This window comes from Festucalex cinctus, chromosome 19, assembly GCF_051991245.1.
Source record: "Festucalex cinctus isolate MCC-2025b chromosome 19, RoL_Fcin_1.0, whole genome shotgun sequence".
NCBI lineage: Eukaryota > Metazoa > Chordata > Actinopteri > Syngnathiformes > Syngnathidae > Festucalex > Festucalex cinctus.
In genome coordinates, this window is record NC_135429.1 from 1618894 (window position 1) to 1634936 (window position 16043).

At 40.1% G+C, this 16043-nt stretch overlaps 1 protein-coding gene across 12 annotated transcripts in view; it reads left to right on the forward strand.

The window, feature by feature from the left end:
* The window catches only part of rbms3 (RNA binding motif, single stranded interacting protein), a 268599-nt gene that overhangs the window by 177950 nt on the left and 74606 nt on the right, over window positions 1-16043 (forward strand). For all 12 annotated transcript variants that reach the window (XR_013280185.1, XR_013280184.1, XM_077507158.1 and 9 more), the window contains 2 exons: window positions 9400-9557; window positions 14484-14563. Coding sequence is in view for 10 of the 12 variants with exons in the window: in XM_077507158.1 (XP_077363284.1) it covers window positions 9400-9557; window positions 14484-14563 (238 nt within the window). In the remaining 2 variants the exon portion in view is untranslated. The remainder of the gene's footprint in view (window positions 1-9399; window positions 9558-14483; window positions 14564-16043) is intronic.

Genomic DNA, 16043 nt, shown 5'->3' on the forward strand with positions numbered 1-16043 from the left:
ACTTTTTCAAGGTAACTGTAGCAACACCGCTCTTCACACCGTAAATGAAATCAACTGAAACCCACATTTTATTTTATTTTTTACAAGCAGCCAGTGCAGCGAAGCAACAGCTGGAGAAATAAGATCTCTTATTTCTCCTTCTAGTCAGTCACAACATTCTGCACCATCTGGAAAGGCTTTACAAACGTGTTGTAGCTGTCTGCTAAGAGAGGGTTACAATAATTCAGCCATGAGGTCACAAAAAAAACCATGTAATAGTCAATGGTAAGCAGCGTATGACATTTTTTGCTGAACAAGTGAAAAAAAAAAAAATGATGTCCTTGACATTTGTCATATTGTGGGCGTTGAGTGATAAATCCTGACAAAAAGGTCACGCCAATGTTCCTGCAATCCTGAGCAGCCGCGTCATTGGAAACATGGCGGCCTCGCAAGTCCTGGGAGCCGAGGAACTTATAATTCAATTTGATACAAATTCACTTGCTTGCTTTGAGGCAGGATTATGAGGGGGAAAAAAAAAAAAGTTGTGCATCATCTGTACAACTGTGGAATTTAGTGCCGAAGAAAAACGGAATAGTACCAAGCATGGATCCATGCGGGACACCGCTGTCTGTTGTTGTTCCTGTAGTCTTAAATCTAAGTCTTAAATTTGTGCTAGTATCCATTTGATTAATTTACTGTGCAAGTCATGTCGGAATGATGATTCTTTTGGGCTATTACTTCATATATAATACGAGTGTATTAAAAGTGATAGAAGATATCTTCATCTCATTGCAGAAGATTGGTATCGGGAATGTTAATGTTTTCAGCCGCCATGGGAGCAGCTAAAGTGACACAATTTCCTGACGCCGTGGTGTGTAAAATTGTGTCATCAAGTCTTTAAGGTAATGTGCACGCTCGATTTAGAATGCACCTCTACGTGTTTTTAGCCTACCGATTTATCAAGTTTGCTTTAAAAACACTTTCAATTAAGCGCTTTATTGTTTTAAAATGTTTCCTTTATCTACAGTGGCTATTAATGGTTTGAATAATGATACTACCTTAGTTTAATAGAGCGTCTTATTGAAAAAAAAAAAATCAAAAGTAATGAAATGCTGTCCACTTGTGTTACGGGCGTAGCTGCAGAAAGAAACGGGCTGTGGTCTTGTGTGAATGATTTGGTGTTGAAGAGCTGTAAGTTAAGTTTTTTATTGTGTGCCCAGCGGTGAGTGTGCTGTTATGAAAGTTTAGAGGTTTATTGGGTCTATTGGCATGAATTTAGTTGGAAGTCACTATATTGACTGCAATTCTTTTGTTTGTTTGTTTTTGCAATATATGAGCGTCGGGAAGCCACAGCAATATACCCCACAAACATCGTGGACAAACTGTAACAGCGGTACATTACAATTTCTGGTCCAAACTAGTATAAACAATTTGAGTGTGCGGACATTTGTCTATCAAATCAATACTTGGGTTGATTGGGTGAAACTGATTGTTGATTAATTGTGTCTTGAAGATACTGAGGCTAACTGTGGTGCTATTGAGCTAAAAATTACAAACATGATTTCATAAAGTGAAATACATTTCATTCACCGTATGCCAACTCCTGTGGCCAGTATTAACTCATTTACTCCCAAAAACGTATATTTACGTTCTATTTTAAATAGAACCAGTGTCCCAAAGACGTGTTTATACATTTTTTTTTTTTTATGCTAGTGCATACAGAAGGCTTTGATGCAGCCTCTGCACTGAAGAGACCGGTTGAAGCAATGGTGGTTGTTACAAAAGCGGCCAGCAGGTGGCAGCAGAGTATAAGAGATCAACCAGGGGCCATGTTGCAACAAGCTGTTTTCCCCACAGTTTTAAACCGATTTGTTAGCTATATTCTAATGCTAGTTGCTGCAAAATGGATAGATATTTTTTTTCCTGATGAATGAAGAGACTAATCTTTCTTTTGGTAGGTTACATATTTTTATAGCAGTAGAACACAATACTCTGCGGGCCTTGCAAAATCAGTGAAAATCCAACAAAACAGCCGGAAGCGAAGGAGGTTGCTTTCGTGAAAATGGCTGGAAGTGAATGAGTTAATCTGCTCAGTATGACACAAACATAAAAATAAAAAAAAAAGTTAAAAACATTCAGACTATAGTCAGTCAAGGACATTCATAGTCAAAAGTCAATCCCAACTGTCCATAAAATCATATTATACTTGGTTGTATTCTTGTGCATGCATGTAAAAATCTACCAAAAAAAAATGTTCCTCATAAAATGAATAAAGGATTTGCTTTTCTTATTCCTTAGCATACCAGTCACAGGAGCGCTTGAGGGAGTTTATAGGAGGTGACGACAGAGGTTGAACATCCAGAGTGTATACCGGGTAACCACGAAGCCCTGTAGAGCCAATTATGCATCCAGCCTAATTTCCTGAGTAGGCGGTATTGATGGAAGTGGCAGAATGGAAGAGAAAAGAGCAAGGAAAGATGCCCACGGTGGAATGAATGAATGAATGAATGAATGAATGAATGAATGAATGAATGAAGGTCATGGATTGACGAGCGGATAGGGAGAAGGACGTAAGAAAATTGTTGACAGCAGTGGTGCTTCGAGTTTGAATGCAGCATTCAATGCAAAGTCAAGACATATTTGTGTCTAACTTTTATCAGTTAAACGGATACAACCTCGACATCCCCGTTGGCAGAACGGGAGACTTCTTAAGGAGCTGAAGTCGACTCCCTCCAGCAAAAGCAAAGGCAACAATGGCTTCCTTTGAATGCCTTCTGTCTGCCTGTCATGTCGGCTGCTTTCCGACCTCGTCATTCTTTTCACCCGCTTCAAACCTGTCAATGCGCTCTAACTTCACCAGGAGAGTTCAGCCTTGAAGCTTTAAAATTCAGTCTAAATCACAGGGATATTGTTTTGCGTTTTACACAGTCTCACAAAAAGTGAGTGCATCTCACATTTTCTTTTTGTAAATATGTTATTATTTCATGGGACAACACTGAGGAAGTAAGTTTGCTACAATGTGTACAGCTTGTGTGGCTTTGTAAATTCACTGTCCGCTCAAAATAAGTCAACACAGCCACTAATGTCGAAACTTCTGGCTACAAAAGTGAGTATCAGAAATTCTCAGTAAATTTTACAAAGACAGTTTTGAGTACATTTTACCAGTATTAAAAAAAACAACAACAACAAAGGAAACTGAAGCGTTGAGGAACAAACTCATGACATTCAACTCTACCACGTGAACCATGCCACCTTCTCTGTTTGTCACGATACTGCATTGCTGGTGTGTGCAAAATGAGACCAAAAACTGGTCTCTACAAAGATCCTGCCTGAAACAATTAATATACTAACGCACTGCAAAGGTGGCATGGCTCAGGTGGTAGAGTGACTGTTATTTTATTATTATTTGTTTTATATATATATATTTATTTATTTATTTATTTTTAAATAAACTGTTAAAATGTACTCAAAAGTCTCTTTGTAAAATTTACTTAGAATTTCTGCAGGGGGTTTCCAAGTAAATATTAGTTAGGTTGCCATTGGAATTCTATGACATCCTGCAGCTGGTGGATGTTAGAGGCCTTGTGATTCTCCACTTTCCATAAAAAGGGCACCCCACCAGATGCTCAATAGACGAGGATTTGGGCTTGTTATCTTGTTGGAATACGGCCTAGTTTCCAAAGAGAGCAGATAAGAGCGGATATTGGCATCCACGGTTCCCCCCCCAATGAACTCTCCATCCAGACCCGCGCAACTTACAGACCGTGACGCTCGCGCCGCCATGTTGTCTCTGGGTTGTCTCTGTATTGCTCACCCGGTTGCCACCACGCGGCACATAGTTTGATCTTGGTCTCATCAGACCGCAGGAAGTAGTTCCATTAATCGTGGCCTTTGTTCTGCATCATATTTTAAAAGAGGCTTCCTTCTGGCACGACAGCCATGTAGACCAAGTTGATGCAGTGTGCAGCCTTGGCAAGGTGCCCCGCCCACTGCTCCAGTGTTGCTGGCAACACTCGAAGGTTTTTTTTTTTTTTGTTTTTTTTTTTTTTTTTTAAACAAAGATAAGCACTGGATACGACACGAAGCATAATATGCTCTCAACTTCTTTTATTGACCATGGAGAGACCTGTCCTGGATACAACATGTCTAATTAACCCACTGTGTGGTTATGGCCAACATGCTGCAGCTGAATTTCAGGGACATAATAATAATAATAAAAGCTTTTGTCAATGTAATATTGGTCGAACTCGGGTTCAAGCAGTGCGGTATCAGTTCCCACTCAGTGTGGGTGTGCACGTCTCTGTACTGTATGAGCCCTGTGATTGACAGGTGACCAGTCCATGGTGTAAGTCTGCCTTCTGCCCAAAAGTCAGCTGGGATAGGCTCCAGCTCGCCATGACCCAGAACAAGATAAGCTGTTATAGAAAATGGTTGGGTAGACTTTTTTTTAATTGCTTGTATACAAAATAGTTTGGTCTCTGGAGTGTCATGTCCAGTGCCCACTCGTCAAGTGTGAAATTACCAATTAAATCTATTGTCTGAAAATATGCCTGTAAACAAGCCATTATTCATTTTGAGAATTGTCTTACAATTCTGCTCATTTAACAACAACAACAAAAACAAAAAAAAACACATTGACTGTCTCAGGTCACCTCTCTGGTTTTAAAAAAAAAAATTCTGCCTCTTTTACCAACACCGTCATTTAGACATGTCAAGAATTCAAAGCGATCAATTAACCTTCAAATTTGCAATGCCAAAGTGCAATGACAATTGGCTGTCTTAAAATCCCAGAAAAGTTCTGGCTGACACTTGTATAACCTACAAGTAAAACATTTGCACTATTGAACCGAACTAAACGAATAATATAGTGGCTAGTGTGCTCGCTCTGTCAGCAGCAAGTCCCTGGTTCGAGACCAGCTCAGGGTTTTTTTTTTTTTTTTTTTCCTCCCCTCCTCCTCCACGATTTCTTTCGGCAAGAGGCCATTTTGTTTCAAATGTTTATTGAAGAATAGATGGCTTGCATTCAGAGGAGCGCCCAAAACGCAGAGTTCCAACAGCAGACTGCAGTCGGTTCGCCGGGGGCGGGGCAATCGCACGAGGAGAGGCGGAGTTTCACTGAAAGAAACTTAGAAAGCTAACCAGCAAAAGACATGATATTTCATAAAAAAAATGTAAGATTAATCATTATATGCCTATAGTTAAAATATTGTGGTGTAATCCCTTTAATGGGAAACGAAAATCAAAACGTTGATGATCAAGAAAGAAGCATAACTAGAAGTTGATGTAGGCTGGGAAAATGGGAGGCGCTGTCCCGATTGCTAAGTCCAGTGTAGCAATGTAAGACACGATTAGCCATGTTTCTTTGGTTGTTTGCCAAGAATCGTTTTAGGTCAGACACCGCAAGTATTTCCTGCTTCTCGGGACTGCTTCTCATCATTTTTACCTTCTTGGCAAAAACAACCCCCTTCTCCTGTAGCATGGTAATGTTGTCAGAAATTACAGTCGGGTATAAACAGAGCAGGGTGTTGAAATAATGGGAAAAGGGGAAAAAAAAAAACGCTGCAAGGCTGTCAGCTCTCGAATGGGGGCCATTCGTCAGCGGTAAATGACACGTCCCCGCAACCGCCCGTTCTTCCTGTCACATACGCTGTTGGATTCCTCCTGTTCCTCCTGGTGGCAAGGTGAAGGAATTATGCTCATCAAAGGCCCCGTCCAGCCTAGAGTCTTTCCATTAACCTTCTACAACAGTGGTCAATGGCCGTCTGCCAGACAACTGCCATTCCACAGGGGTGAGCTAAAACCTCTAGGGGGGGCGAAGGAATTGACACAAATGCATCTTTATACACACGAGATCAGGGGTGTCCAAACTTTTTCATTTGAGGGCCACATCCAGAAAAAGGGCCACATAATGTTATGAAGAGAAATTGTGTTTAGTCCTGAAAATTGTACAAATAATTTATTTGTGCTTTTGCATATTTAGAAAAATGCTACAGTATATAAAGCAATTTTTTTTTGTAATATGGCAGTAGGGTTATTATAGTTTTGTTGGCATTTTTCATTTAAGTTTTTATTTCGTTCTGAGTTTAGTTTTTTTTTTTATTTAGTTAGTTTTAATTAGTTTTCAGGGTGGTTCTGTTAGTTTTTTTATTAGATTTAGTTTTTTAATAAATGCTTAGTTTTAGTTTAATTAGTTTCAGTATTATTTTTAGTTTTTTTTTTTTTTTTAATGTGTATTACTCGTGAGCAACATTTAATAAACACAATGGGAGCGACGTCATTATTCCGGTTTCTATCAAAATAAATCTACGAAAAAATCACATTTCAAATCATCCCCAAAGGCTCATGCATTAAATTAATTAAAGACGAAAACAAAGGACATTTTTGCTATAATTATAGTTTTATTTGAGTTAGTTTTGGAAACATAAAATATAGTTTCAGTTCATTTTAATTTTTTTTTAAAAAGCATCTTTGTTTTTGTTTTCGTTCGTTAATGATTTTTTTTCCGTTAGTTTTAGTTAACTAAAATAACCTTTAATAGCACCTGTGTTTTTCGACACCTTCCCTTCTTACCTTGACCATCTCCAAACTTTTATTTTATTTTTTTTTGAAGAACTCAAATGCCATTTTTAGCACATGTCGTGGGCCACTAAAAAAATGGACGTCGGGCCGCAAATGGCGCCCGGTCCGTAGTTTGGACACCCCTGCACTGGATAGAATAGGCATAATACATAATGCATAATTACTTTCAGATTGGCTGTGCACACTCCTCAATTACCGTCCCATTCACAGCCTGACGGAGGCGCGTACGCCAAGGCTGACATTCAAAGAAATGAAATCTCCCGCTGGAATGTGCCAGCCCGTCTCACCTCCGCTTAAGACGCTCCCGTTCCCACCGCCGCCACCCGTAATCTACTCATCTGGGTGTTAAGGGCTTTGTAGCGCCGAACGTCATCAAAGGGAGAATTGAAGCGAGGCGGGCCTCCGCGCTTACACGAAGCTCGCTCGCTCGTGATAATCCGCCCGCGAGCCCAGCGCCGCTATTAACACACTTTTGTCGCTTGCGTTTTTTTTTTTACCGTTTTTTTTACACGGAGTCGACGGCGCTTCAATGCAAACGCGCGTAAACTCGCATATGTGAGTAAATCTGTCGCGTGACTCGTTAAATCAACCCGACGTTGGATTGAAATAATCCTGGAAAAAAAAAACATGCGTAACATTTTCAAGAAAACTGAAAGGGATGCGCAGCTGCAAGGCGACATGTGGCAAACTGAAGAGTGGCGGGTTACACGGGCAGATTTAATTAAGCCTTATTCAGCGTCCATGTCGGTGTTATACAAACTTGAGCTTTGTTTTTCTTTTTCTTTGCTTCTGCATAAATGTGATAAATCTGCAGACAAAGAGCGAGCAACACTTCCCTTTCACAACAGGAGCTGACGCTGTCTCCAGGACTTTAATCAGATCAAAAAGTGTCCTGTCACATAAGATGGCTCATTAATCAGGGGGAGGGGCCACTCTTCTCTTCTCTCATGTGAAATGGAAAGCGGGTAGGAAGGAGGAACTTCCTCTTCGACTTAACCTCTTCTTGTGCTGTGTGTGTCGATTCTGACGACTCTGGAGATGTATTTCAAAATGAATACGTTTGCATGCGGTCAACATTTGTGTTTAAGGTCAAAATTACGTTTTCTGAAAGATTTGGAATCATCAAATATAATAATAATGCATGTATTTGTGGAGACGGGGGTCAAGTTGTATTTTGCCATTTTAAAAATGTGCAGAATTTCACAAGTTACTTCCTGATTAACTCATTTGCTCCCAATAACGTGTAAATACGTTTTTTTTTTTGTTTTTTTTTAATGTTTTAAGTTTCCCAAAGACGTATGAATGCTGAGATGTTAAAATACTGCTTGTACATATCAAGTGAAAAATAATCGGAGCAAATTGTGCAATGGTCAGCCATCAGATGGAAACAAATTGTTTAACTGTAGAGTTTGCAATGTTTTTTTTGTTTTTTGTTTTTTGTGGGAGAAAGTTCACTTTTTTTTTTTGTTTTTTTTTTAATAAAAGTTTTTGTAGTCATTTTGACTGACTTGAGCCACTGGTGCTACTTCTGTCTTGCGGGCTTGGTAACTGATGGACTTGTCTGGCTGCACTGCAGGGCCCAGCTGTTGCACTCACTGGGCCCTGCGTTACCTCGGGCTCAAGCCTCGACCAGCTGTGCGGTTTTTACCTAGCTAGCAGCAACCTTGGGGCACTGCAATTAAAAACACATTTACAATATCCACCCATCAACATTTTTGTCCTAAATTTGAAACAATCTGGATAAACAACAGCTTTAAAGTCATTTATGTACTTGTTTACTCTACTTAGTAAAGTTTATTTCTATCTGTTTCCGTTTTGAAGCAATTAGCATTAGAAAATAGCTAAGCATCATTATTCCCAAATCTATTTAGAATTGTGTGTATTTTAGCTTTTTTTTTTTTTTTTTTTTTCACACGGCTCTGGTTGATCTACTTTGCTCTGCTGCCACCTGCTGGCAGTTTGTGTAATAACGACAATTTCTTCAACTGTTCTGGTTCTATTGAGAGGCTGCATCAAAGCTTTCTGTATGATCTAGGATAAAAAACAAACAAACGTATAAAGACGTCATTGGGACACTTAGAACATTTAAATGGAACATATTTATACATTTTTGGGAGCAAATGAGTTAACATGCCCACACTGTCAATCAATGGTGCTGCCATATAATGAGTGACATCTGAGACCAACCAATGATTGCTTTAACTCTTTATAAAAAAAACAAACAAAAAAAAAATATAAAAAAAAACGTGTAAATACGTCTTTGGGACACTTAGAACATTTAAATTGAACATATTTATACATTTTTGGGAGCAAATGAGTTAACATGCCCACACTGTCAATCAGTGGTGCTGCCAATGATTGCATTAACTCTTTTACTGCCAGACGTTATCAAAAAAAAAAAAAAAAAAACTTTTATATGACAAAGGCTTTGATCGTTCATGAAAATATATATACATTGCTTCCATCTGCTGGTCATAGTTAGTGTTTGTGATTCCACAACCCATTGACCAGGCAGCTCTGCACTTAGACATTGCACTGAGAAAAAAAATTGTTGACGTCATTTAACGTTTATGGCGGCATACGTTGTGATTTTACTAATCGTTATTCAACGTTTGTGGCGGTCAAAGAGTTAACGGTGCCTAATGAAGCCTGCCTATGCAACGTTTCACATACCTCGTCGACGAATGTGCATCCGCTTGCCAAATGTGCGAGTTTTGGTCGCACGCTTGACAGCTTTACGACACTCGACGGGGTTGGCTCGCGCATTTCGTGCTTTCCGCGCGTGATTGCGCCGCATTCCCCTTTTCTCATATACCTTTTTTCTCCGCTTTGGCTCGGCAGCAACAAGAGCAGGATCCAACCAACCTGTACATCTCCAACCTGCCCATCTCCATGGACGAGCAAGAGCTGGAGAACATGTTGAAACCTTTGGGTCACGTCATCTCCACCAGGATATTGAGGGATGCCAACGGAGTCAGCCGGGGCGTCGGCTTCGCCAGGTACAATAACCACAATCTTCATCCATCTTGACGCACGATTTGCATCCAGAAAAGTGGACGCTCGTCGGGAAAAAAAATATTAAAGAATCAAAAATCTCAAATATGTATGTACATATTTACTACATCAGAGATTGATTCAGCACCGTATCTGGCAACTGTACATGAATAATACATACTGTATAGACACTACACTATAATACGTACTATATATGCAGATTGTGGTGAATCGGGCCGCTATTATATGCGGATAAAATTCGGAATTGAATCGGATATCTGTCATTGCGTCTGCAGCAGAAGTAGACAGATCTGCGACAGAGCCTACGATAATCTTAATTCTTGCGACGTGTTTGGCAAGAATTTGAATATGCACAATTGTTGCTGTAAAGCAGAAAGAAATATTTATATCAAAAATATCCAAAGTGGTAACAACAACAATACATCAGTTGTTCTCAAACATTTTACAACAAGTATATGTTCGATACCACTTTTTTTTTTTTTTCAGACCGATACCAGTATGACAACTCAACACTTGAGTCGGAATGGGCGAGTATCGATACCCGACATCGTATCAGCTTGATACCAGGCCTTATTTCAACATATCTGTACGCACGACGCCGATTTGTTGCTATTTTACAATCAATTTGACAATTTTTATTAGTTTTAGTTGTTTAATCAATGTTTAGTTTTAGTTTATTTAGTTTCAGTATTAGTTTTAGGTTTTTTTTTAAGTGCAGTATTGTGCGCAATATTTAAAAAACACCATGGGCGCGACGTCATTATCCGGTTTATATCGAAATAAATCTACTAAAAATTGCATTTAAAATCATCCCCAAAGGCTCATGCGTTAAATTAACTACCAAAGACTAAAACGGACATTTTTCTATAATTATAGTACACATAAAATGTAGTTTCAGTTAGTTTTGTTTTTTTAAAAAGCATCTTCGTTTTTATTTTATTTCGTTAACGAAATTGTTTTTTGAATTTTTGTTTTTTCCTTAGTTTTAGTTAACTAAAATAACCTTTAATAGCACCTGTGTTTTTTGACACCCTCCCTTCTTACTTTGACCATCTCCAAACATTTTTTGTTTTTATTTGATTTGAACTGAGTCAAATGCCATTTTGAGCATGTATGTCGCGGGCCACTGAAAAATGGACGGCGGGCCGCAAATGGCCCCCGGGCCGTAGTTTGGACACCCCTGCTGTAACGGTATGTAAAGTTAGAATATTCACACTGCACTTAGTAAAATTGACCTAAATAACAACTGGACTGCACTTGGGTAGTGATTCTTCCCGACTACTTCCGTAGTACCAGTATCGCACTTTTAGAATCACTGTTGAGTTCTCCAGACATCCCATTTGGTACGCTGACCTCTCACAAGGGAGGGCATATTTTCTTCCAAAAAATGTTTACGCCAAATCGCCCAACTTTCGAAGCGTTCCGCTTTCGAGGCTCCGCCGTACGTAAACATTCGTGAGTCGGCGTTACCTGTGTCGACAGACGGCTCGCTGGAGGTCGGACCGCGAGGGGCATTAGAGAGTAAACTGAGCTAAGTGTTTGCGGGCTGATCCATTACTGTTATCAGAGCCCATTACTCCAGCCCGAGCACTAATCATTGCAGACAGGCAGCGCTTGATGCCATTAACCAGCGGCGGCGCAGAGAAACGGGCCGCCAGCGAGCGGCGAGCTCGACGTTCCTTAGCCAGACAGTCTGGCTGAGCAGTTCGTTTCCCCCGTTGAAACCAAAACCACCTGTCGGCCTTATTGACTCCACGTCTGCCCACCTGTTTTCCGTCCACCTGCGTGCGCCGCCGTTGGGGAAACGAGAAGGGGGCGACAGAAAATGAACGGCCAGGGGGGCCTTGAAGACCATGAATAAAATAATGCACGGGAACGGGAATAGTCACCGCTGAGAAAATCATTGAAAATTGTGGTGGAAAAGTAATGCATTCAGACAGATTTTCATGGGCAGTGAACACATCCCACCCGGCGATTTGAGAGGGAGTTTATTTTTTGATAAAATGGAAAAACTCAACCACATAAATCATCGCTTTATAAGAACGTCTCAGGAGGCGGTTCAGTGTTAAAAGATTTCGATTCCGGGTGAAAAAATTGATACAAACGAGAGGACGTAAACCGCAATCATGACTCCATCGTGACTCAAACAGTGCTATTGTATTTTTTTTATCCTAAAGTGTCCAAACTGCGGCCCGGGGGCCATTTTCGGCCCGCCGTCCATTTTTCAGTGGCCCGCGACATATGCTAAAAAAATTGGCATTTGACTCAGTTCAAATAAAATAAAAACAAAACAAAAATGTTTGGAGAAGGGAGGGTAGCGAAAAACAGGTGCCATTAAAGGTTATTTTAGTTCACTAAAACTAATGAAAAAACTAAAATTCAAAAAACAATATTGTTACCGAAATACAATAAAAACGAAACTAAACGAACGAACGAACTAATATTATAGCAAACGTCCTTCGTTTTAGTCTTTGGTAATTAATTGAATGCATGAAGCCTTTGGGGATGATTTTAAATGTGATTTTTAGTAGATTTATTTTGATTTGATTTTCAGAAAACCAGGTGAGCTGCGATTGGTCGTTACCTGGCTCAGGTAACAGCCAATCACGGAGCAACTGTGATGTAATTTTCAGTCCACAGCAAGTGGCAAAATGGCCGACCCACACGAGTGCTCGCAAACATAAATAATTAATGTTAATAAATGTTTGTATTTTAATTATTACATTATGTGTGCTTAATTTGCAAAAGGCTGTTTATGTAAAGTTTTGATTCTGGTGTTGCACAGATGTTGCGATTATGGATGTTGTTTTTTTCCCTTGAATCGGTAATAACATAATCACTTTATTGCCATTTGTCGTCTGTCTTCTTCCCTATTTCAACATCAGATGACACTTTTAAAAATAAATACGCTATTAGCTATGATTTCAAACAAGTACAGTTCGCTCAATGGTTAGAGCAATTGCCTTCCGCCTTGGAGTAACTGGGTTCAAACCCCGCTTGGACCACATTTTAATACTTTTAATAATTTATCTTTCATTTTACTTCATAAGCACGTGCATTCAAATCTTAGCATTCAGCTTTTCAGCATTCCCACGCAATTTCTGCAGAAATTGCACTTTTTCTAGTTTATCTGTTTTCCTTACTATGCGATCCCCGCCTCTAATTTACCACAGAGCTAAATAGTTGTCATCATAAATCGTACACAATGATATACGACATTGTTTTTTTTAAATGATACCTGCATTGGATTAATTTGAATTAAACTCTGGTAAAACTGCACTGAAGGCCAATTTTGAGCATCACTTGATGTTTACCCGAACTGGTTAATAAAGTGTCGCCGCAATGGAGTGAAATGGTGAATGCTAAAGATAGACGACGCTAAGGAAGTGTGAAAGATGACATATTCTAAAAATAGAGAAAGGATGGAAAGGAGGATGAATATGTAGAAACACTAGAGAGACAAAAAGGGCTGAGCGAGGAGGCAAGGAAAGAGAGTTGTAACGGTAAAAGATGGCGGAAATAAGCAAGGTTGAAAGACGGGGAGGAATGAGAGAGCCGTCAAAAGGAAGAGCTTCAGACGGGCTGAGAGTAAGATGGATGGGACAGAGAGAGCGATAAAGAAGCTCTGTTAAGAAGAGAGGGAAAAAAAAGAGGGATGACGGTAGCGATATGAGAGAAAGAGGACAGAGAAGTGGGCGGCTGACAGAATGATAAGAGTCTTCTCGGCGGTGAGAGCGAATCAAGCACGAGAATCTACAAAGCAATGAATTTTGCAAAAGTATATTACCATGAATGTCTCGCTCCTGCTTGCGTTTGGAGACTCTCATTTTCTGTTTGGCAGGGTGAAGCTTTTAAAAAACAACAACAACAAAAACAAGCTGATTCCCTGATTAAACCTTGAGTTTCTCTATGAACTTCTCACTTGGTGAATCAAACCCGATTGGTTCTAATCTCTACTAATCTCTCAGATCATTTTAGATGAAACACTTAGATGTAACTTTTTTTTTTTTTTTTTTCTGGAGGGAAAACTGAAGTAGCAGTAAGAAGTAATTGGTCTCCTTATTGTTTTGCTCAGGCACTCCCTTGACACCTGTGAAGTTTAACTCACAATTAACCCAATGCAGTGAATACAAATAACACTATTACAAATGATATACCATAGATTGTTTTCAATTATTATGCACTTCATTACATTTATCATAAACAGCACACAAAATAGAATTGAATTATTAGTATTTAATTTAAAAATCAAATGTGGCCCTTAAGGACAAAGGATTTCCCAAACTATGGACTTTTCACACTGCACTTAGTTTACATGGTGTTCGCTGCAGGGCGTAAGGGCGACAGCGTAAATTTGCCTGGATTTGGTTTGGCTAATTAGCAGACCAAGAAGTAGCCTGGAGGCTTTTCCCACCGTCTTGCGCGTAGATTAGACAAGTCCACCCAAATATTTCGCTGAAATCACTTCGCCAACACTTCTTCTAATGATTGTGCCATCGGTCCCAAATTGAACATAGGCGAGAAACAACGAGAATGTATCGAGGCTCACGAGATGCTAAGCTGACTTGGGCTGTGGAGGTGCACAGAGGAACAGAGGTAATAATTTGACACAAAAAAAAAACACTTCGCAGACCGGCTAATATAGACCGCGAATCGATCTGATTGGCTGTGGCTAAACTTGTGGGTAACAGGACTGACATGGTATTATCTGATTGGCTGTTGACCAGATAAAGAGAATAAAGATTCCTGACATCACATAGCTTAAGACCAGTTGAAACTAAATGCTGGTTACATCAGTTCAAAACAGACACTTGACCTCACGGTCATGACCCAAACATAACCCTTGCATGACCCTAGTCATGACAAAGATTAGTCGAGTTAAAAACACGTGTGTCCTCTTTTTGTGACAGGATGGAGTCCACGGAGAAATGTGAAGTAGTGATCCAACATTTCAATGGGAAATACCTGAAGACCCCACCAGGAATCCCAAGTAAGACTATTTTTACCCCTTAACCTGATGTAAAATCCGCATTTTGGTCACAAGCAACAGTTTGCTGTTTGCTGGCGTCATTAGCTGTGCGGCTATTTAAATAGCCGAGGTTTTCTTATGTCGTCGCGCTCACATTTTCTCTCGGTCAACATCTCTCTTCATCTTTGGTTTTGCAACTTGTGCAAACTGGAACTTCTCAAACGAGAGAGAGAGAGAGAGAGAGAGAGAAGCCACTTAATATTCACCCTCATGCCTTTGTGGTGTTCTTTGCAATCTTCCTAAGAGCTTGCACTCGCTTCTCTTTGCTCTCCTGCTCACCGTTGCCATGTCCTCTCTCAAGCTGAGCAAGGGGAGAGCAGACAGCGGGGAAAAAAAAAAAAAAAAAAAAAAAGGTTGAAAGCTCAAATATACCTATCGTTTTGTGGTTTGTGCAGCCAGTTGTCTTCTCTGTTCAAAGTCATCGTTACTGCCCAATATGCTGGAAACACAAAATGACAGAGCAAGTCGTAAGTAAAGGCGGAGTCAAGGTAGAAAAAGAGAGAATCAGAGGGCAAGGCCTCATTGAAGGGACGTAAAGTGCCGTCGAAGCCGTTTTGGCCCTCCAAGTCTCGTGTGCGTCCCAGCAGGAAGCGGCAGCCAGACGAGGCCTCGCCGAGGAGCTCTCCTTCACCCCGGGGCCAATTTCATTACCAATGCTCACACCTCCAACCAGTACCGCAGAAACGCATCCATAAATTGCTTTCCGCTTCCCAGTAATATCGCCGAGAGAGTCCGGATTTCAAATCTCCATATATGCGCCGCCGCTGCATAGCCAGCAGCTATTAAAGGCAAGGTGAGTAGTTACGTCGAAGTCGAGCCGTAACAGGAAACCTTTAAAGCTGTAATATCGGACTGACCTTCGCCTTTCAGGATCTATCTGTCAGCCGCTCAGACTTTACGATTGTTAATGGATCGTTCCGACGTGTGATAAGCAGGCGGATTGACTGCCTTGACTTAAGGAAGCCGTGCGACCGAATTAGTATTAGTGGCATTGATATTGGTTTGTTTTTATTTGGTGTTGTAATGTTCCCGACGGTTTCTAAAGTCACACAATTTGGAGGGGAAAAAAAACAACAGCAAATGTCACGTTAAACCTCGGAGTTCGAACCACGTTCACGTTTTGCTTTTTTGGGGGGGACAATTTGGCATTGATGAAAATTGTGAGAAGAAAAGAAATAAACTAGATGTTTATATGACATGAGCAAACTTGCATTCAAAGTAAAAAGACTTTCAGAGTAACCAAACACGCCAAAGTTCAGACGGAGTGCTTTACTTCACGAAATTTACTAAAGCGTACACATCAAGGTCATTACAGTTCGTGAAAACTAGCAAAATAACCAAAACTAAAATTGAATTGAAACATTTAACGAAATAAAACAAACAGAATTGCTTTTTAAAAATTGAAAACAAACGAAACTACATTCGACATTTACTGTACAAA